General features: G+C 42.0%; 1 protein-coding gene across 1 annotated transcript in view; it reads right to left on the bottom strand.

The window, feature by feature from the left end:
- The window catches only part of CPED1 (cadherin like and PC-esterase domain containing 1), a 207,242-nt gene that overhangs the window by 138,555 nt on the left and 47,331 nt on the right, over nucleotides 1-21,356 (bottom strand). Inside the window, exon 5 of the mRNA XM_038753259.1 lies at nucleotides 10,992-11,067. Within this exon, the coding sequence (XP_038609187.1) occupies nucleotides 10,992-11,067 (76 nt within the window). The remainder of the gene's footprint in view (nucleotides 1-10,991; nucleotides 11,068-21,356) is intronic.

Genomic DNA, 21,356 nt, shown 5'->3' with positions numbered 1-21,356 from the left:
TGAAAAATAGCCACAATGCTTTGGCCGAATCTTTCAGTAGCCCATTTTCCTGTTGGCTTTATCTCACCCCACAATCCCCTCTCACTTACCCATTCACTTCAGAGCAGAATGGCAGAACGAGAGAGGTGTATGTATTTAGCAGCAGTAGGAGCCATAATGAGAAGAAGGTGGGTTTGCATTTCCAATTCATTTATAGGTGGTGCGTTTCTCACAGGCTTGGTGAACACCAGCACATGCTCCTCTGAACAGGACAAAGATCTCCATTTTTCATTTCCAATCAATCAATCAATCAATCGAGTTCTCTAGGCTGTAAGCTCATTATGGGCAGGGGACGTGTCTCCCTATTCTGTTATATTGTACTTTCCCAAGCACTTTGCACAGAGTAGGTGCTCAGTAAATATGATTGATTGAGCGCATACTAAGTGTACAATATAAGAGAATTGGTAGACATAGTCCCTGCCCACGGTGAGAAACAGCATGGCCTGGTGGATAAAGCATGGGCCTGGGAGTTAGAGGAACTGGGTTCTAATTCTGGCTCCAACAGTTGTCTGCTGTGTGATCTTGGGCAAATCAATTAACTTCTCTGTGTCTCAGTTACCTCATCTGTAAAATCGCGATTGAGACTGTGGGCCCCATGTGGGACAGGAACTGTGTCCAAACCTATTTGCTTGTATCCACCTCAGCACTTAGTACAACCCCTGGCACATAGTATGCACTTAACAAATACCATTTAAAAAAAGTTTACAGTCTGGAGAAAGCTACAGCCTTCCATCTTTTCCTTTCCCGAACGATCCAAATCCCCATGTAATTAGGGTCTGCTCTTCCACAAACAGCTTAAAGGACGGCTGATTTGAGGAAGATCAAATGCAGAAGATCTATTAAAACTCTGACCATAGGTAAAATTCCTGTTAGATTAATTAAAATCCTGAGATATACCTGACACATTGCTTACATTGCTCTTCGTAGAGGAAATATGCAGATTTACAAATAAACCAAACTAGAGACTCTTAAAAGTTGCAGTGCAAGGATATTTCCTTACTCTTTATTGCCACCCACAACTTGTTTAAAGCGATGTCCCTTAAGTGACGTGAAACTGACTGTCCTGAAATTCATGGGTGGTTTATCGATCCATATTCAGCCCAAAGAGAAACGGGCCTGAGTGATGATGGATACATAATGGAACACTGATTTGTGAGAGGTAAATTAGGCTTTGCATCGTTTACATAAACTTTCTTTTATCTCCTTCTATCCCAGCACATTTTCCCAGGAAGGAGAGTTTCCAATGGATTTCCTTAGCTGAGTCAGTTGAATCCCGAGGGCAAGATTGATTAAGGTTTTACATCTGCAAGAACAGTACATCTCTCAATCAATCGGCCAATCAATCAAGGTCATTTATTAACACTTCCTGGGTGAAAAGCTATGGACTAAGTCCTTGGGAGAGTTCAATACAATAGAGTTGTTGGACACCATCCTGCCCTCAAGGATTGTCAACCACTGGACTGTAAGCTCTTCGAAGACAAGGACAGTGTCTGTTTCTCTAATTGGAATCTCCCAACCTCCCACTTCAGTACTCTATGTAGAATAGGTGCTCAATAAATACAGTTGAATGAATGAGTGAACAGACTATTCATTCCATCATATTTATTGAGCACTTACTGTGTGCAGAGCACTGTACTGGGGAGCCTATGTTAGAAGAATTTCAAAATGGCATAGTGAACAGAGCATGGGCCTGGGACTCGGAAGGGTTCCAATTCCAGCTCCGCAACTTGTCTGCTGTGTGACCTTGGGCAGGCCACTTCACTTCTCTGTGCTTCAGTTGCCTCACCTGTAAAATGGGGATTCAGACTGTGGAGCCCCACGTGGGACACGTGTCCAACCCGATTTGCTTGTATCTACCCCAGCACTTAATACAGTGCCTGCCACATAGTAAGCGCTTAACAAACACCATTATTATTATTGTTATTATTAACTAATGCACTTGGGCAATTTTGGACATTGATCGAAACCACAATGAACACGGTGGGCCACGGATTTTTCTGGAAAGCGAACAGATTCCAAGAAGGGGGTGGTTTCCGCCATTTCCAGGAAAGGAAAGAAATAAGAAGCAATAACAAGAATGTTTTCCAGATGGATAACCAGGGTATCACCCCAGACCTTTCTGAATAATCTCCTTACCCTCTTCTCCACTGCCTTTAATCCTGAGCACCCTTGCTGTTGGTGTGTGGCCATCTATAAACTATTGCGTGGTTTTCTCTCTTGCTAGACAGTATGCCCATCTAGACTGTGAGCTCACGTGGGCAGGAATTGTCACTCTTTATTGCTGAATTATAGTTTCCCAAGTGCTTAGTACAGTGCTCTGCACACAGTAAGCGGTTAATAAATATGATTGACTGAATGAATTAGTTTAATCCAGGAAGGACAGAAAAAAAAAATGGATATATGGATGTTTAATTGCTTAACTAACATAGCGTTTCAGTTAATCTGTACAGAAGTGCTACAAATGGAGGAGTGTTAGGTGGCACAGCAATGAATGTGTCTGTTACATTGTTATATTGTACGCTCCCAGGTGCTTAGTACAGTGCTCTGCACACAGTAAGCATTCAATAAATATGATTGATAGATCGGTAAGTACTGAGGAGGTAGTTGGGAAGGTAAGAAAACTAGGGAGAAGAAAAATTAATCAGAGTGATTTGATTTCAGAAGTGCTTGGAAGACATAGAGAGCTGTAGTCTGGCAGCTTTAAAGAGGATAGAGTTCCAGGAAGTAGAAAGGGTGTAAACAAGGGATTAGAAACAGTAGAGACCAGAATGAGGCACAATGAATAGGTGAGTTTGAGAGAAATGAAGAGTCAAAACTGGAGGCCTGTGGGGGAAGAATGTGGACAGGTAAGGGAGAGAGAAGTGGTGTAGTGGCTGGAAACTAATGATGAGGAGTTTGGGCTTGAGTTGGAGAAGAATGAGTAACCAGTGAAGGTCTTTAAGCAGCAGAGAGACAAGTGCCGGACGGCATTTTAGAAAAGGGATCCAAGCATCTTAATGAAGTAAGTACTGGAGAGGGAAGAGACTGGAAACATAGAGATGAGTGAGGAGGTTGATATAGTAGTCGAGTCATGATATGATGGGTGACTGATACTTTGTTGTCTGTCTCCCTCTTCTAGACTGTGAGCCCGTTGTTGGGTAGGGATCATCTCTATATGTTGCCGATTTGTACTTCCCAAGCGCTTAGTAAAGTGCTCAGTACATAATAAGTGCTCAATAAATACAATTGAATGAATGAATGAATGAATGATACAGTGGCCACTAGCTGGAAAGGAAGGGGTGGATCCAGTAATTCATGTGGAGGAAAATCCAACAGAATTAGAAGGAGATTGAGTATGGGAGATTGAGTAGGAGAGTTTAAAGAGATGGGGAGGAGGCAATCAAACGTATTTATTGAGTGCTTACTGTGTGTAGAGCATTCATTCATTTAATTGTATTTACTGAGTACTTACAGTGTGCAAAGCACTGTACTAAGTGCTTAAGAAAGTACACTATAACAATAAGCAGAAACATTCCCTGCCCACAACAAGCTTACAGCCTAGAGGGGGAGTCAGACGTGAATATAAATAAACAAATTACAGATATGTACATAAATGCTGTGGGGCTGGGAGGAAGGATGAATAAAGGGAGCAAGTCAGGGCAATACAGTGGGAGAAGAGGAGAGGAGGGCTTAGTCAGGGAAGGTGTCTTGGAGGAGATGTGCCTTCAATAAGGTTTTGAAAAGAGTGTTCAAGGCCAGAGGCAGGACATGGGCAAGAGGTCAGTGGTGAGATAGATGAGATTGAGGTACAGTGAGAAGGTTAGCATTAGAGGACCGAAGTGTGTGGGCTGCCTTGTAGTAGGAGAGTAGCGAGGTGAGGTAGGAGGAGGCAATGTGATTGAGTATTTTAAAGCTAACAGTGAGGAGGAGTTTTTCTTTGATGCAGTGGTAGATGGGCAACCACTGGAGTTTCTTGAGGGGAGGGGTAACATGGTCTGAACATTTTTCTACCATACTAATCCCAGTTTATCCTATTCTAACTTGATAACTTTTATCAGCCTTCTTGCTGACCTCCATGCCTCCTGTCTCTCCCCACTCCAGCCCATACTTTATTCTCCTGCCCAAATCATTTTTCTACAAAAACATTCAATTTGTGTTCCCCCACTCAAGAACCTCCAGTGATTGTCCATCCACCCGCTCACAAAATAGAAACTCCTTACCACTGGCTTTAAAGCACTCAATCTACTTGCCTCCTCCTAACCTTACCACCTTGATTTTCTCCTCCAACCCAGACTGTACGCTTCGCTTTTCTAATTTCAGGCCATTCACTGTACCTTAATCTGGTCTATCTCACTGCAGACCTCTCGCCCATGTACTGCCTCTGGACTGGAACTCCCTCTCTCTTCATATCCAACAGATGATCACTGTTAATCAATTGTATTTATCGAGTGCTTATTGTGTGCTGAGCAGTGTATGAAGCTCTTAGGAAAGTACAAAGAGTTGGTAGACAAGTTCCCTGCCCAAAATGGCTTCAAAGCCTTATCAAAAGCACATCTCCAGAGACCTTCCCCGACTAAGCCCTCATTTCCGCTTTTCCCGCTCTCTTCTGTGTCACTTTTGCATGTGTTTTTACACATTTATTCACTCCTCCCTCAACCCCACAGTACTTATGTACGTGTCCATAATTTATTTTTATTAATGTCTGTATCCTCCTCTATAGCCTTAGCTGGTTGTAGGCAGGGAACGTATCTACCACCTCTGCTATAGTGTACTCTCCCAAGCACTCAGTATAGTGCATTAATAAATATGATCGATTGATTGACCGTCTAAACGCCTGAGCAGGGAATCTGCTTTGGGGAGAACACCAAAAATCTGTTCCATATTTTATCACTAGACGGGGCCAGAAGAAGCTAATTGCCAATTAAAGGACCATTTATTTGAGCCTGAAAATCTCCAGTCAAGAAGAGAGTTATTCTGAGAGGTTATCCAGGGTATTCTTCTGCCTCAGTCTGTTTACTTAATAATAATAATGGCATTTATTAAGCGCTTATTATGTGCAAAACACTGTTCCAAGCGCTGAGGAGGTTACAAGGTGATCAGGTTGTCCCACGGGGGACTCACAGTCTTCATCCCCATTTTACAGATGAGGCCCAGAAAAGTGAAGTGACTTGCCCAAAGTCACACAGCTGACAAGTGGTGGAGCCAGGATTTGAACCCATGACCCCTGACTCCAAAGCCCAGGCTCTTTCCACTGAGTCATGCTGCTTCTTTACTTGTTTTGATGTTTCTATGTCTATAATTCTATTTATTTATATCGATGCCTGTTTACTAATTTTGATGCCTGTTTCCCCCTTTTTAGCCTGTAAGCCCGTTGTGGGCAGGGATTGCCTTTATAGCTGAATTGTACTTTCCAAGCACTTAGTACAGTGCTCTGCACACAGTAAGCACTCAATAAATACGATTGAATGAATGAATGAAAGTCCACATATAAGCCAGAATAATAATGATAAAGATGATGATGATGATGATGATAACAGTGGCATTTGTTAAGCACTTATGGACTAAGCACTGAACTAAGCTATACCTATAGCAGAGACATTGAACTCACAGTCTAAAGGGAGAGAGAACAGATACCTACATTTTACAGATGAGTAAACTGAGGCACAGAGAAGTTAAGTGCTATGGTCATACAGCAGATAAATGGTAGAGCCAGGATTTGAACACTGGAAACTGGAATTTCTGGTCTTTCCACTTTGGAGGAGCAGAGCTGATACTTGAAACCGGCTGTCTTTAATTCAATCCTGGTAGTGTGGACTCTTACTACTGCTGCCCAAGCATTACTTCTGCCTCTCTGGGAGCACTCCCTGGCCCAGTCTGACAGCCCTAGGCTTCAATAATCACAATTAATTATTAAAGGAACTATGAATGCTGCTTCATCACTTCACTCACAAGTAATTTCTCTGTTTCTTGTTCTGTGTTTTAAGAGGGTATAATCACCCAGCTGAGGAAAAGCACCGAAGGGCATATGAAACATCTCAAAATGAGTTCGGGCCGGGAGTATCCAGTGTGGACTTTAAATTAGATCTGAGCTCTCTAATTCACTGACCATAATCCCTCTGAGGTTACATATTCAGCAAGACGCCTGTAGGTTCCTGAGCAGTGACAACCGCCTCTCGTGCCGAATAGCTGTGTCTAAATTAATTATTTCAAAACGAGGATGGTCTCTGTGAGTGATTCATTCATATCGTTTCATAATAATGAATGATAACATAAAATGTGTTTTAAAAAAGCAAAATTGTTTAGTCAGCCATGAATTATCATTCCCATTTGTCTTTTGTTCTCTCTGAAACTAAACTCCCTCAGGAGTAACTAAGAAAGGTTAGATGAATTCCTCCTCTGAATTTCCAACACACCCTCCACTGGGATTCAACTGTGAACATGTCAAAGGAGAGATGAAAGCAGATGTTTAGAGCCAAGAAGAAACCTACTGTAAAGAGTGAGTTATAACAGAAACGTTGGCACAATCCAAACTGAGATCGCTCATATGGTAATGCCATCACACAAACAGAGGAAAACGGCTCTACACAATCTAAGGGAACGTTTCTTGGTTATGTTTTGCTTTGCTTTTGGAAGATGGAAAATAACATCCTGTTTTAGTGTCTTTGACATTTGAAGGCTTCTGCTTGGATCCTCAGATTCCTAAAAATACCGATTTTCATTTTGTTTTTTTAACTGCTTTGTGGGAAACAATCCCAAGCAACAACTCTGCCTTCCCTCAAGCTTTCCCCTGCTTCTCCCAAGAGAATAGAAGATCTGCTGGCAGCAAAGCTACCCAGGTGGCATATTGTCTATATTTCTTTGGGCATGCCCTGATTTCTTTTCAGCCTGGGCCTGTGGGCCTGTGCTTACATTCAGGCCTGAACACAAGACATTCAGTTTAGCTCATCTTCATTAAGAGTGACTGACTATATCTGGTAGTCTACAGCATTTTAAAATGTTGTAAACAAACTACATAAAATAACATTCCATTTAAGTATTTTTGTCATGAAAATGGGCTACTTGCATATGCCTTAGGCAGATATTTTAAAACTCCAATTTTAGGTTTAGATTTCTTGATACTATACCATACATATAGCTTTAAGATACTATGACAGCTTATTATGCATCTGGTAAAAATCATTCTAAGCTAGGGGATGGTATTGGAAAAGGAAAGGTATGTTTGAAAAACTCCAGCACTTTGTACAGTGCTCAGCACCATAAAACACACTTAAATACCACAGCTTATTATTATTATCATCATCATTTTATTGTTGTTACCATTATTATTTAGCCCTTAGTGTCTGGGAGGGCAATGCAAATCCTCAAAGGTAACACAAGACCACTGACAGAGGAGGAGAAGAGCTATAAATTATTTGAATCTGTGGAGTGAATAGTCCTTTTTTCTACCCCAAAAGGTCCTGAAATGGCCTAGGCTCTAAATCCACTATGTTGCTAGGTGAGAATGAGGGGAAAACAAGTTACTAGATCGGGAAAAGGTGAGATTCCAAAACAATGTTGGTCTGAGACATTAGAGCTGGGGTACATGGTGAACAGGGTTTGGCTGAAACTGGCCAACTCTTTAACAACTGTCCTTCTCCCTTCTCTGATTCACCTCGAGTTTTCTCATCAGGTTTGCTATCTCCATCGAAAGCTCCTTAGACCTGGCAACCTAAAAGTAGCGTTAATCAATCAATGGCATTTATAAAATTCTCAATGACATTTATTGAGCACTTACTGTGGGCCGAGCATTGTACTAAGTGCTTGGGAGGGTTCAATATAACGGAGTTGGAAGGCACATTCGCTGCCCACAATGTATGTATAGAACAGTGTAATAGCACTAGAAGCAATAATAATAATAATAATAATAACGTCATTTATTAAGCGCTTACTATGTGCAAAGCACTGTTCTAAGCACTGGGGAGATTACAAGGTGATAAGGTTGTCCCACGAGGGGCTCACAATCTTAATCCCCATTTTACAGATGAGGTAACAGGGGCCCAGAGAAGTGAAGCGACTTGCCCAAAGTCACACAGCTGACAAGTGGCGGAGCTGGGATGTAGCTTAATGGATAGGGCACAGGTCTGGGAAGCAGAAGGACCTACATGTTGCCAACTTGTACTTCCCAAGCGCTTAGTACAGTGCTCTGCACACAGTAAGCGTTCAATAAATACGATTGAATGAATGAATGACCTGGGTTCTAATTCCAGCTCCATCACTTGTCCGCTGTGTGACCTTAGGCAAGTCACTTCACTTCTCTATGCCTCAGTTTCCTCATCTTTAAAATGGGAATTAAGATTGTGAGTCTCACATGGGGAAGGGACTGTATCCAACCTAATTGGCTTGTACCTACCCCAGAGCTTAGTACAGTGCCTGGCACATAGTAAGAGCTTAACAAATACCATTTAAAAAAAAGAATTAGGGAGGGTACTATATGGCAGAGTTAGTAGGCACGGATCCCTCCTCAGCAAGTTTATGAAAGAAGTTTCTTTTTCCATCCAAATCTTTCAGGCATACCAGAAAGTAGACAGGGAGAGGTTTTTTTCTTTGTTTTGTTTTTAAAAATCTCCCCCCATCTGTACCGCAGATCTTGTGAGTGGAGACTGGCCATAAATCCATGTCCCAAATGAAGACATCAATCAATCAATCAATCAAATGGCATTTATTGAGTGCTTACTATGTGCAGAGCACTGTACTAAGCTCTTGAATGAGTACCAAACAGGAGAGTCAGTAGACATGATCCCTGCCCACAAAGAGTTTATAATGATGGGGAGACAAACATTAAAATAAAGTACCGATAGGGGAAATAGTAGAGTATAAGGATATGTAAAAATATTTTGTGAAGCTTGGGTAAGTATCTAAGTGCTTCAGGGATAGATGATCAAGAATATAGATGAGAAGCAGTGTGGCTTAGTGGAAAGAGCACGGGCTTGGGAGTCAGAGAGTGCGGGTTCTAATCCTAGCTCCACCACTTGCCTGCTATGTGATCCTGAGCAAGTCACTTAACTTCTCTATGCCTCAGTTACCTCATCTGTAAAATGGGGATTAAGACTGTGAGCCCCATGTGGGACAACCCGATTACCTTGTAGCTACCCCAGTGCTTAGAACAGTGCTTGGCACATAGTAAGCACTTAATACCATTATTATTATTATTATTATTATTATTACTATTATTATTATTATTATTATGCATAGGGAAGGGCAAGTAGGGGAAATGAGGGCTTAGTCAGGGAAGGCCTTTCGGAGGAGATGTCATTTTAGAAGGGTTTTGAAGGTGGGGAGAGTGGCAACACATCAGGCACCAAACTGTGAGCTCATTGTGGGTGGGGAATGTGTTTGTTATATTGTTATACTCTCCCTAGCACTTACCGCAGTGCTCTGCACACAGCAAGTGCTCAGTAAATACAAATAACTGACTGACAGAACAGGCTTAGCAGAGGAGATGCATTTCTGCAGAAAATCACAATGGCAGTGAAAGGAGATTTAGAATAACTGGGGAGGAAATTTGAATGAGAGGGAGAATGAAACGACCTCATAGCAGTAAAAAATAAAGCTATTTTAGCAACTCGGCAAAGAACAGAGGACTACAATCATCCTAATCCATAATAAAGCCAAGTAAATTGGTATTTACTTAAACACACGGTATGTTTATGTAACTATTAAAATTTCCTCCTCTCTTTTCTCTCATTTCCATCTATGCCTTTCCCATTTAGCTGCTCTATTAAGACACAGAGTAAATAAAGATCTTTGGCAAGTGGCCCATAACCTTTCATCTTTTCTAGTTGACAAACGTAATGCACAAAGTCTTTTTTATCAGCAAACTATGCCTGGCTCAGAATCAAGTTCCTACTCCCTAGTCTTCCCTCCTGCCACAACATTTCTGTAAAGCTGGAGAAACTGCTTGAATCAACTACTCTCAAATGTAAATAGCAACAAAGTACAAACACATTTTCTTTTCCCAACTACATAGACTTTTCACGAGTTAAAAACCAGTCATTACTCCAATTGACTTTGGTGAAGCGAGTCCTTGGTCTTAATAATAAGAAAATGTTTTAAATGGAACCTGCGAATTTGATAGCCTCAGCAAGAAATGTCTTTGAATGTTAAAATATCCTGATTGATCAGCAAGTGCTTTTAATTACAAAACCCTTCAGAGTGTGTAATCAAAGGGTGAGTGCCTCCAAGGAGAGAAAGAGGCTGTTTGGAAGAAGCACCTTAAATTTAATTCTGGTCCCTAATTCAGCTGGGTTTTATTTTTAAACCCTGTTATATAAGACACCAGAATGTAACCTTTATAATGTGACATGTGGTTTCAAAAGGGCATATGAAACAGCCCTGTAAGCTGGTCACTGTATAGGGGATGGTAACCAGCTGTTGCCAATTTGTACTTCCCAAGCGCTTAGTACAGTGTTCTGCACGTAGTAAGCGCTCAATAAATACGATTGATGATGATTATTATTGACTGATTGACTGAATCTGCATTATTCCTCCTGCCCCTAATGAACGCAAATGATTTTTGAATGCCTGTCTACCCCAATTAGATTGTAAACTCCTTGACTCTAGGGCTTGTTTTATTGTACAGTAGTAACCCAAGCAATTACTACAGAGCTCTGCAAATAGTAGGCACTCAGTATCAATGAATGAGTGAAAAAATCAATTCTGGTTCATTGGGAAATTCTCAACAAGTAGGGAGAGAACTAACTTCCTGGGTCACTTTAGAGCCTCTGATTCCCTTGGGTGGTAACCCTTGGTCTCCCTGTTAGGCAATCAATGGTATTTATTAAGTACCTACTTGGTGATGAACCCTCTGCTAAGCACTTGGGAGAACACAATAGAAGAAAAAGACATGATCCCTGCCTTCGAGGAGTTTATAATCTAATGAATTAAAACCAAGTATTTTGCATGTTCAGGCAAAGAGAAGCAAACAGAAGAATTACCTGGAAATCTCTTAATCATCTGGCATAGTCCTTCCCTTCTGCAAAGCTGGTGCTGGATTTCTGGAAGCATATTTACCTGCAAGAAATTAGAGAGACTCCAGTGACCTTGACTTTGTGTCTGATCGATCACTCCCAAGCAGAAATTATAAAGTCAGTCAGTCAATCGTATTTATTGAACACTTCACTGTGTGCAAAGCACTGTACTAAGTGCTGGGGAGAGTACAGTATAACAATAAACTGATAAATCCCAGCCCACATCGAGCTAAGCAACGAGAACCCTCGCCCCAACCTGCTTTCTTGGGCCCCTGAGAAAATCGATCACCCAAATGGGGGCTTGGCCCCCCACCAAATTGGGTGAAACATCTGGATCCACTTCTGGAAAGCCAAAAAACATTTCTAAGAGATGCTGTTGAGTAGGAAAGAAGGAAATGCCTACGTCCACTTTATCCCAGTTCTGTCCCACAAATAACTTGACAATTGCAAATTACGTCCTGCAAAAATAGACAACCAACATACCTTAAAGCCAGTTAGGCCGCAGGGGCTGTAAAACCACTTGCTCATGTGCCATCATACACATACTTAGATGGTGACCAAACTGTTTAGACAGTCAGTATCAAAACAACAACAAATATATCTTGAGCCCAGCACATTCAATGATGCAATCCCCTCCCACATATAGAGAAGCGCATGGGTTGCCTATGTCCCCTGCAATTAACATTCAGGCTCCCCAGACTCCATTCTTTTCCCCAAACCATGTCTACTTCAATCTCTCTGTAAATTAAAATGGCATTATTTCTGGAGATGGCCTCTCCTCCACTCCATAATATCCGGATTTTCCAGTTGAAAGACAAAGGAGACAGATCATTGGTTTTCTTCATTTCAGGGTTTGCACTCTCTCCCTCTTAAACCAACAATCTTCTCTTTCAGAAAATAGGTCATGAAGGTGGGATGAGGGGCAAATCCTTAGAGATGGCCCAGTGTTCACCCTCTATTATTACCTGTCACTTCAGCTCCTTGGAGCTGGATCAGAGAACAATTTCCCAGCATTTAGGGATCACTTAGGTTCCTTTGGATTCGCTGACAGTCCTTTGGAAAATACGTACATCTGGGCAAGTTTTCTTAGTCTCTTCTCTACAACACCTCCTCCTTTTTTTTACTTTTTCTCCTTCTTCCTTCCTCTCTCCTTTTCCTCTTTCCTTTCCTCATTAATTCTCCCTTTCTTTTCCTTCATCCCTGCCCCCCTCCCCATATGCCAGGTTCTTTCTCTCCTACCCTCTCCACTGCCAGCCAAAAAGATCTCCATATCTGTTTTCGACTGCCCTGAGTCACCCTGCCCTAGATTCAGAGACTTAAATACTAGTCTTCTCCAAATTTAGCCAACCATTCCATAAACACTCCCAAACTACCAACTGTGCAATTGATATGTTGAAAACAAATACTGATGGCTTTATTGTTAACCTGTTTATGCCCTAACAGTTCCCATATGTATAACTCCTACATCCACTGATTTCAAAACCTTTGAGAATTGTTGAATCACAAGCCCCACCCCACAAACACACACACACACACACACACACTCTGAAGGGAAAGGGGGAAACATAATCTATCACTGGTATTTAGTGAGTGTGTACTGTGTGAGAGCATTGTACAAAGTGCTTTTGAGAATACAATAGAGTTGTAGACACTTTCCCTACCCACTAGGAGCTTAGTAGGAGGGAGGGGAAGAAAGGAGAAGTGGGGAGGGGGAAGAGGATAGGATAGGGAAGAGAAAAGGGAAGAGGAGGTAGGAAAAGGGGAGGAGGAAATGAAGGAGGAGGAAAGAGGTAGAAAAGGAGTGGGAAAATGGGGAGGGAAGGGAAAGTCGGGGGAAATGGAAAAGGAAGGGAGAGGGAATTTTCTGAAAAGAATCGCCCTAATAGAAACTCAGGCAGGATAGAAAGGGAAAACTAAATGCAAAACCAACCAAAACTTATTAAACCATTTTTAACAGGGGAGATGTGTCAAAAACCATATACAAGGCAAAGCTTTCATAACTATTTCTATATTAGGTGAGAACATTTACGCTTTTCCTGCAGAAATCAAACCTTGATTTCACCTTTCAGTTTGAGGAAACATTAGAAAAAAAGCCAACCAACACCCTTCATTCATGCTTTCTAATTTTAACCCCAGGGTTTCTCTGAACTGACTGCTAGGTAAAAGCAGTCTTCAATTAGTCAATGGCATTTATTGAGCGCTTTTTGTGTGCAGTGCACTGTGCTATACACCCAAGAAAGTACAATACAATAGAGTTGGTAGACATGATCCTTGCCCTCAACTTGCCTTAAGATGTTTTTTGCTCTAATTGGTCGCCGGGGAGCGGCTATCTCCAGGACAAGGGGGAAGCAGTGTTGCTTAGTGGAAAGAGCCCAGGCTCGGGAATCAGAGGATGTGGGTTCTAATCCCAGCTCTTCCACTTGTCTGCTGTGTGACCTTGGGCAAGCCACTTAACTTCTCTGTGCCTCAGTTACCTCATCTGTAAAATGGGGATTAAGACTGTGAATCCCACGTGGGACAACCTGATTACCTTGTATCTACTCCAGCACTTAGAATAGTGCTTGGCACATAGTAAATACTTAACAAATACCATTATTATTATTAAGATGGCAGCAATTAACAAGGCCCTGAGCCCTAGGGAGTCACATCTCTACTTCCAAGTCACTCATACAACGGACAAAATCAAAACTGGAACAAATGACTCCCTCTTGGGTGTGGGGGGAAGCAGTTTAAGAGAGGAATCTTAAATCTCTGTCATCAGAGATTTAGTTCCATCCTCTCAACCCTCACTGCCTAACCCCACCTCAGACTGTTGCTCCTGAATCCCCTTGGAGGTGATTCCACCCACAGGAGAGTAATTAATCAATCAATGGTTTCTATTGAGTGTTTACTGTGTACAGAGCACTCCAAGCACTTAGTTCAGTGCTCTGCACACAGTAAATGCTCAATAAATACGATTGATGATGATAATACCATTGAATGACTGAATACTAAGCACTTGGGAGAGTCCAATACAACAGAATTAAGAGTCACACTCCCTGCCCATAAGGAGCTTACAGCCTAGAGTAAGAAACATTACAATCCTACTTAGGCTGCAAGCCCCATGTGGAACAAGGACTGCATCTGACCTGATTATCTTTTATCTACCCAGCACTTAGAACAGTGCTTGACACATAGTAAGTGCTTAACAAATACAATATTTATAATACTACTTCTAATAATAATAATAGAAACATCCTTTGCAGCCCTACATGGCCACCTGAAGTTTCATACAATTTTTTCTTTTTCTTTAGGTGCCTGGTTCCTGGTCTTCCAGCTTCTTTGGACACTTGTTCCGCAACAGGTACAGGGCAAATTGTAAGAGTTCTTGGCCCCTTTCCTATTCCTGGATACTTCTCAGGGAAGCAATAGAATCTTTCCCACACAGAATTTAACCTTATTCTTAAAAGGAGCTTTTCACCTAATACAAAACATAAAATCTATCTTTAGGGTTGAGTAAAAGTTTATATTTTTATCTTTATTTGAAAATATTGCTTTAATTTCCTTCCTTTCCGAAACCATAGTAAGGTCAGAGTTTTCTTGAAAAATCATTCTAATTGCTTCTCTATTTGTCATTTGTAAATCTCCTGGTATTCTGCCCTTGTCAGTTGTGTGTTTACATATATAAATTGGGCCTTTGCACAAGTCACAGATGAGGAAACCAGGACAAAGAAAAGTTAAGTGATTTACTCAAGGTGACACAAGTAGTGTTGACAGAGCCAAGAGAATCCACAACTGTCCATTTAGCAGTCTTTCCCCTAGATCGTGTTTGCTTCCACCTGCATCACAGGTGAATGATTTGTACCCAATACAACCTCATCTTTTAGGTCTTCAGGATCCAAGAAAAAGATGTCATGAATACTCTGAATCCATTTCCACAAAAAGGGTCTAGAACCCCACCCACCCCAAAAGACCACCTGGAGGCTGTAAGCTCACTGTGGGCACAGAACGTGTCTACTAACTCAGTTGTACTCTCCCAAGTGCTTAGTACAGTGCTCTGCACATAGAAAGCACTCAATAACTATGATTGATCAATTGATTGAACCTCTCTTGCTGCTTCTTGGGTGCCTTTCCTGAAGACTCAGATCAGTTTTTTCGCTCACCACGGTTGTCTGATCTGAAAGGTTAACATGTTGTTGCCTTCTGAGCAAGTCAAGACTAAGAACGGAGGAAAAGAGGGTAGGTTCTCGGTAATAATAATAATAATGGCATTTATTAAGCACTTACTATGTGCAAAGCACTGTTCTAAGTGCTGGAGGGAGATGCAAGGTGATCAGGTTGTCCCACGCTGGACTCACAGCCTTAATCCCCATTTTACAGATGAGGTAACTGAGGCACAGAGAATTTAAGTGACTTGCCCAAGGTCACACAGCTGACAATTGGTGGAGCCGGAATTTGAACCCATGACCTCTGACTCCCAAGCCCGTGCTCCTTCCACTGAGCCACGCTGCTTGGTCAAAAAGGATGTGCGTAGCTGCTGGAGTCTTCAAAGAATGGGAAAAAAAAAATCACAGACTGTGTAGATTCCAAGGGTAGAAATCGCGATTGTTCCTTGGCAGAGGGAAGTCTATGAACATGAATTATTGGGAAACAATGATTGCCTGCCCAGCTCTCTATCAAGAAGTCAGTCCCCTCAAAAAGCTAGGATTAAAGAGGCCTGTGCCTGACTTTTCCTTTTTCTCCGTTCCCCCGGCAATAGAGACATCCTTCAAGGCACCCCTCCCAGGAACAGGAACCCTCTGGTCCTCTCTGGGTTGAGGATGAGAAAACTCTGACTCATATACTAGAAATACCATCCAAACAGACCTCTACTGCAAAAGCTGAACTAGCGGGTTAAATCGAGACTGTCAGCACACAGATGTCGGGAAATACAGAGGTTAAGGTTCATCTGGTACAAATATAGCATTTACCATTTTTCATCATTCAATATGATAAAGTAATTTAATCTTTTGCAGGGGGTTTGTTGTTTTCATGCTACAAACCCTGGAATACACAAGATGTGTACTGTTATCCAGTGGAACATTGGCTCGGTGGAAAGAGCACTGGCTTGGGAGTCAGAGGTCACGGGTTCTAATCCCAGCTCCACCTTGGGTCTGCTGTGTGACCTTGGGCAAGTCACTTAACTTCTCTGAGCCTCAGTTACCCCATCTGTAAAATGGGGATCAAGACCGTGAGCAATCTGATCACCTTGTATCCCCCCAGCACTTAGAACAGTGCTTTGCACATAGAAAGCGCTTAACAAATGCCATTATTATTATTATTATTATGATTATTACTAAGGGAGATATCACTTTTCAATGAGTTGGCTTTGTAGAGTTTCTCAAGCCTAACATTTCAGTAATTTTGAATAACACTATAGATGTAATAAATTTTAACCGCAGAGAATGTGTACATGTGTATTCATTCTTTGGAATTCCTATGGTATGGCATTCCTATGAAAAAAGATAAAATTCCATATAGAACAGCACTCTGCACATAGCACTAAATACCACTGATTGATTCTAGATGAAAATATATATTTTATATCTTGTGGGTGTACAATCTATGCACAATTAAATGTTAAACGACTAGCCTGGTTATATAAATTACCCTTCCAGATATTCATTTAAAGCTTTGGCAATGTTTACTTCTTTTTGTTATAGCCACCATGATGTTTAATTGGCTAGATGAGAAATTATGTCAAATTTCTCTCATTTCCTTGGCATGGATGGAAGTTAGTGTACATCTGAAATGCCAGTTCCAATCAATTCATCACTGTCATTCCTGAAATCTTACATCTGGGAGAGAGGAACATGTCAGGGAATGTCTACATTCCCTGTAGAATCTGTGCTCATCATAGTGCTGTGCACGTAATAAGCGCTTGGTAAATATATTGATTGATTGATTGAAGGAAGAATTTCCCATTAAGGTGGTTTGCAAGACTGCTTGTGAATTTCAGTTCTTCTCTGGGGCAATTGTTTGAAATTGCTAGTCCTCCCTGCTGTCACAAGCTAACCTGAAAATCAGTCCTCCTATTCAGTAACTTTCCCAGGTAAACTAATGAATAAAACAGAAGGCTGCAAAGTCCATCAACTTTGATTAGATTTTTTTGGATAAACTGATTCACTTTGAAATCACTGTAATCAAAGTGAGATGGGAAACAAAAAGGAAATGGAGACTCGATTCATCTGAAGGAGGACAATGAGAGCAGCACAGCGCAGTGAATATTTTAAGAGAAGACGCTTGAACGGCTTGTATTTCCCAATTCTGCCTTAGGTTATTTTGTTCTACATGTTGTTTCATTTCTTCCTGGTGGAAACCTGTTTGCTGACACTGTTGAATATCAGCGGCGTGCCTAGAGGATAGGGCACAGGCCTCGGAGTCAGAAAGACCTGGGTTCTAATCTTGGCTTCTTCACCTGTCTCCTGTGTGACCCCAGGCAAGTCACTTCACTTCTCTGTGCCTCAGATCCCACATCTGTAAAGTAGGGATTAAGACTGTGAGCCTCACGTGGGACACGGACTGTATCTAACATGACTTTCTTCTATCCAAGCGCTTAGAATAGCACCTAGTAAGCTCTGAAAAAATACAATAAAAAAAACCAGCAAGGGAAAAACAGAATTTAATGACAAAGGAAGTAGCAAAGAGGCCAATCACAGAAAAAGGCTAGTTTGAGGGGCCAGAAAGGGATATATTTGAGGCCCAATGTCTCATAGTACTGAAAAGTAGTCACGTCAGTATGTGGAATGCTGGAACCTTCCAGTTAGAAAAGGGCTAGGACTCTGCTGCTATAGATGGTGCAGACATAAAATAGATTGGGATCACTTTCAGTACACCATGGCCCAGAATTGCAATCTGATTAGTGGGACAGATTTTTTTTGACCCATGTAAACTTACTCCTCCAAAATCTACTTTCAGCAAGGGAAGTGGCAAGACCTAATGGAAAAAGCAAGGGCCTGGAAATCAGAAGACCTGGGTTCTGCTCTGAGCTCTGCCACTTCCCTGCTGCGTGACCTTGGGCAAGTCACTTACCTTCTCTGTGCCTCAGTTTCCTTCTCTGTAAAATGGGGGTTCATTATCCATTCCTCCCTCTACTTAGATGGTGAGCCCCACATGGTGGAGGGAATGTTTTCAACCTGATGATCTTTGTATCCACCCCAGTGCTTAGTAAGGTGCTTGATGCATAGTAATTATTAAATAAATATTATATGATTGTTACTATTATCTTTAAGATTATAAGGCCATAATTGGGATTTACCCTCATAATGGGGCAGGTTAAAGGCGTTTAAAGAAAGTGATCAATAATTTGAAATTGGTTTTAGGGATCTGTCAAATGATGGGGAAACATAGTGTTTCCCCTCTAGATTGTAAGCTCATGGTGGGCAGGGATTTTATCTGTTTATTGTTATATTGTACTCTCCCAATTGCTTAGCATGGTGCTTTGCACACAGAAAGCGCTCAATAAACATGACTGAATGAAAGAATGAATGCGCTGTGAGTGAGAACCACGGTGAGATAGGCAGCTGGAAAGGGCCAATTTAAGAGGAGAGACAAGACAGCCAAAGAAAGAACTAATCCTGGGGAGGGAGACCCCCCTCTGCCTGCCTTCCCAAGACAAGGTCTCACTCAGCCTCTCAGCCCTTCCAACCCCCTCTGGACTGGACCTCTCCCTAGCCATTCTGCCACACCCCAAGGAAGGGAGAGCCACAGGATAGATCAGAAAGTCGAAAGGTCAGAAAGTCCTGGAGCCTACAAAAGATAACCAACCCACATCATTTCTGCAAGAACAAAGATGACGAGAAAGCAGGGCTAATGATTTTCTTGGAATCTAGACTTGCGTCAATTTGTAACCCTCTCTTTTCCAACATAACTCAATTTAAAGCAGAAGCACAAGAGGGGGTAGAGTAGGGGAGGAGGGAGTGATTGAAAGCTTTGTTACTTGACTCTTCACTCCTTCAAAGCTAACCTTCTTATGGTACCTCTCTCTCTGGTCTGCTCCCACCGCTTTGCTCTTGTCATTCCCCCAGCCTGGAATTCCCTCTCAGTTAAAATCCACCAGACCCCAGCTCTCTCCCATCTTCATAGCCCTCTTGAAATTCCACCTTCTCCATGGAGAACTCCTGGATTGCCTTCCAGCTCCCCAAGTTAGGCCATCTCATGGCACTCAGGTGTAGTGTGGCCCAGTGGATAGAGCACAGGCTGGGAAGTCATAAGGACCTGGGTTCTAATCCCAGCTCTATTGTCTGCTGTGTCACCTTGAGTAAGTCACTTCACTTTTCTGGGCCTCAGTTACCTAATCTGTAAAACGGGTATTAAGACTGTGAGCCCTCTGTGGGACATGACCTGTGACAAACCTGTTTAGCTTGTATCTATCCCAGTGATTAGTACAATGTCTGACACGTGGCACATTAAAAAATACCATTTTAAAAAATTCTTAGTGCTCACATGTATACAGTCAAGTTTAACACTTATGTCTACGTGATCCACCCGTTTAGTCACTTAACCATTTATTTTTTGCACTTTGGCTATTACCAGCTGTATCTACCCCCTTCTCTTGCACTCACTACATGCGCATAATTCAGTGGTTGCCTCTCCACCCACCCCCTGTCCCCACCCAACCTCTTTAGATAGTAAACCTCAATGAGGGCAGGGATCCTGTCTTTGGCATCATTTAAACTCTCCCAAGTGCATAGAAAGTACTTTTCACACGGGAGGCACCCAGTAAACAATAGTAATAATAATTTAGCCATAATCCACAAATCCTCCAAGTTCCTGCTTGTGTATTTCCTCCTGTTTGAGAAGTCCAGAAGCTCTGGTAGAATTTGAGTGAATACAGAAATTAAAGCACCGAGTGACAGAAGGAGACAAAGAGAAAGCATCATTCTGGCTCGTTTTTGTGGTGATTAGCATTGGCCTGGATTTAGTAGCAAAAAAATCCTTAAAGAATGGTTGTATGAGATCATTTCCTTGAAATGCAGGAAGCAATTCAGATATGCCCCTCAACCCTTTTCTAATTTGTTGGTGTTTCCTTCAGCTTATTTCCCACCTTTCCTTTTCTCTCCCCATCATCTCTTTCTCTGCTTTCCCCCGTCAACTTCCCCCCACCAATTCTGTTGGCCTCTTCTCCAAAGGGTGTAACTCTAAGTAACTATTCCCAAACACCCATATATCTTATTATTTCCCAGCTGCTTATTATAAATCCAAGATGTTTTCCCTCAATTCTACATAGTTCCTCTCTGAATGAGGCATTTGTTGAAATATGTATTTATTTCTGTGTTTCCCCCCAATGCCCGCCATCTGCTTCTTGATGGTGGGTTGGTGGGAGTAGAATCCAGAAGTTCAGATTAGCAAAGAGTGAAAATATGTGTCTTAAACAATTGCAATGGGAATATCCTAAAAACAGACAGGCAGACTAGCAGTTAAAGCCCTGAAAAGGAAGATGGTTGAACTCTATATTTAACATGATGCTTAATGTTAAGCATCTTAAAAGACTCGACCGTAAGCTCACTGTGGGCAGGGAATGTGTTTATTGCTATATTGTACTCTCTCTAGGGCTTAGTACAGTGCAGAGCACACAGTAAGCACTCAATAAATGCAATCAAATGAATGAATAGACCTCATCCACTCAGCCACTTCAGGTATCATCTATCTATCAGGTTATTTCTTTTCAGCTATTTACTTATCGCATGGGACTGGGAGTCAGAAGACCTGGGTTCTAGTCCTCATTCCCCAACATGCCTGCTCTGTGGTCTTGAGCAAGTCACTTAACCACCCTGTGCCTCAGTTTCATTATCCGTCAGTTGCAGGTAAGATAACTGTTTTCCCTCTTAGACTGTGAGCCTCATGTGGGACAGGGACTCTGTCCAATCTGATTATTTTGTATCTAATCGCTCTCCCAAGTGCTTAGTACAGTGCTCTGCATACAGTAAGAGCTAAGTAAATACAAATGATTGATTATCCAACTGCTTACCACAGTGCTTGGGCATATAAGAAGCACCTCTATTGTATTATTTCTGCTTATTCTCTACTGGTGTGGCAGTCATGTAACCCAGGTCCTCGCTTACCTGGGTGCACAGGAAAGCATCTGCTGCTACTGTAGAAGCATTTAGGTCGTTAGGAAGGTCATGGCAATTCGTACTAAGATCAGTTCAGTCCTGAGAGGCGAGTTGTCCAGTGGCTACTCTCTTTTGGCAGGGATGGAGAGTGGCTTTTCTGATTGTCGAACTGGTGGTTCTGCTAATTTTACCCTATTATTTCTTTGCCAGGAGGTTGCCCCTCTCCACCTCCTCCTCACTGTATTAGATGGGTGCCTAC

This window comes from Tachyglossus aculeatus, chromosome 10 (assembly GCF_015852505.1).
Source record: "Tachyglossus aculeatus isolate mTacAcu1 chromosome 10, mTacAcu1.pri, whole genome shotgun sequence".
Taxonomy (NCBI): Eukaryota; Metazoa; Chordata; class Mammalia; order Monotremata; family Tachyglossidae; genus Tachyglossus; species Tachyglossus aculeatus.
The sequence above is the reverse complement of the archived record's forward strand: the minus strand, read 5'-3'. Positions and strand labels throughout refer to the sequence as shown.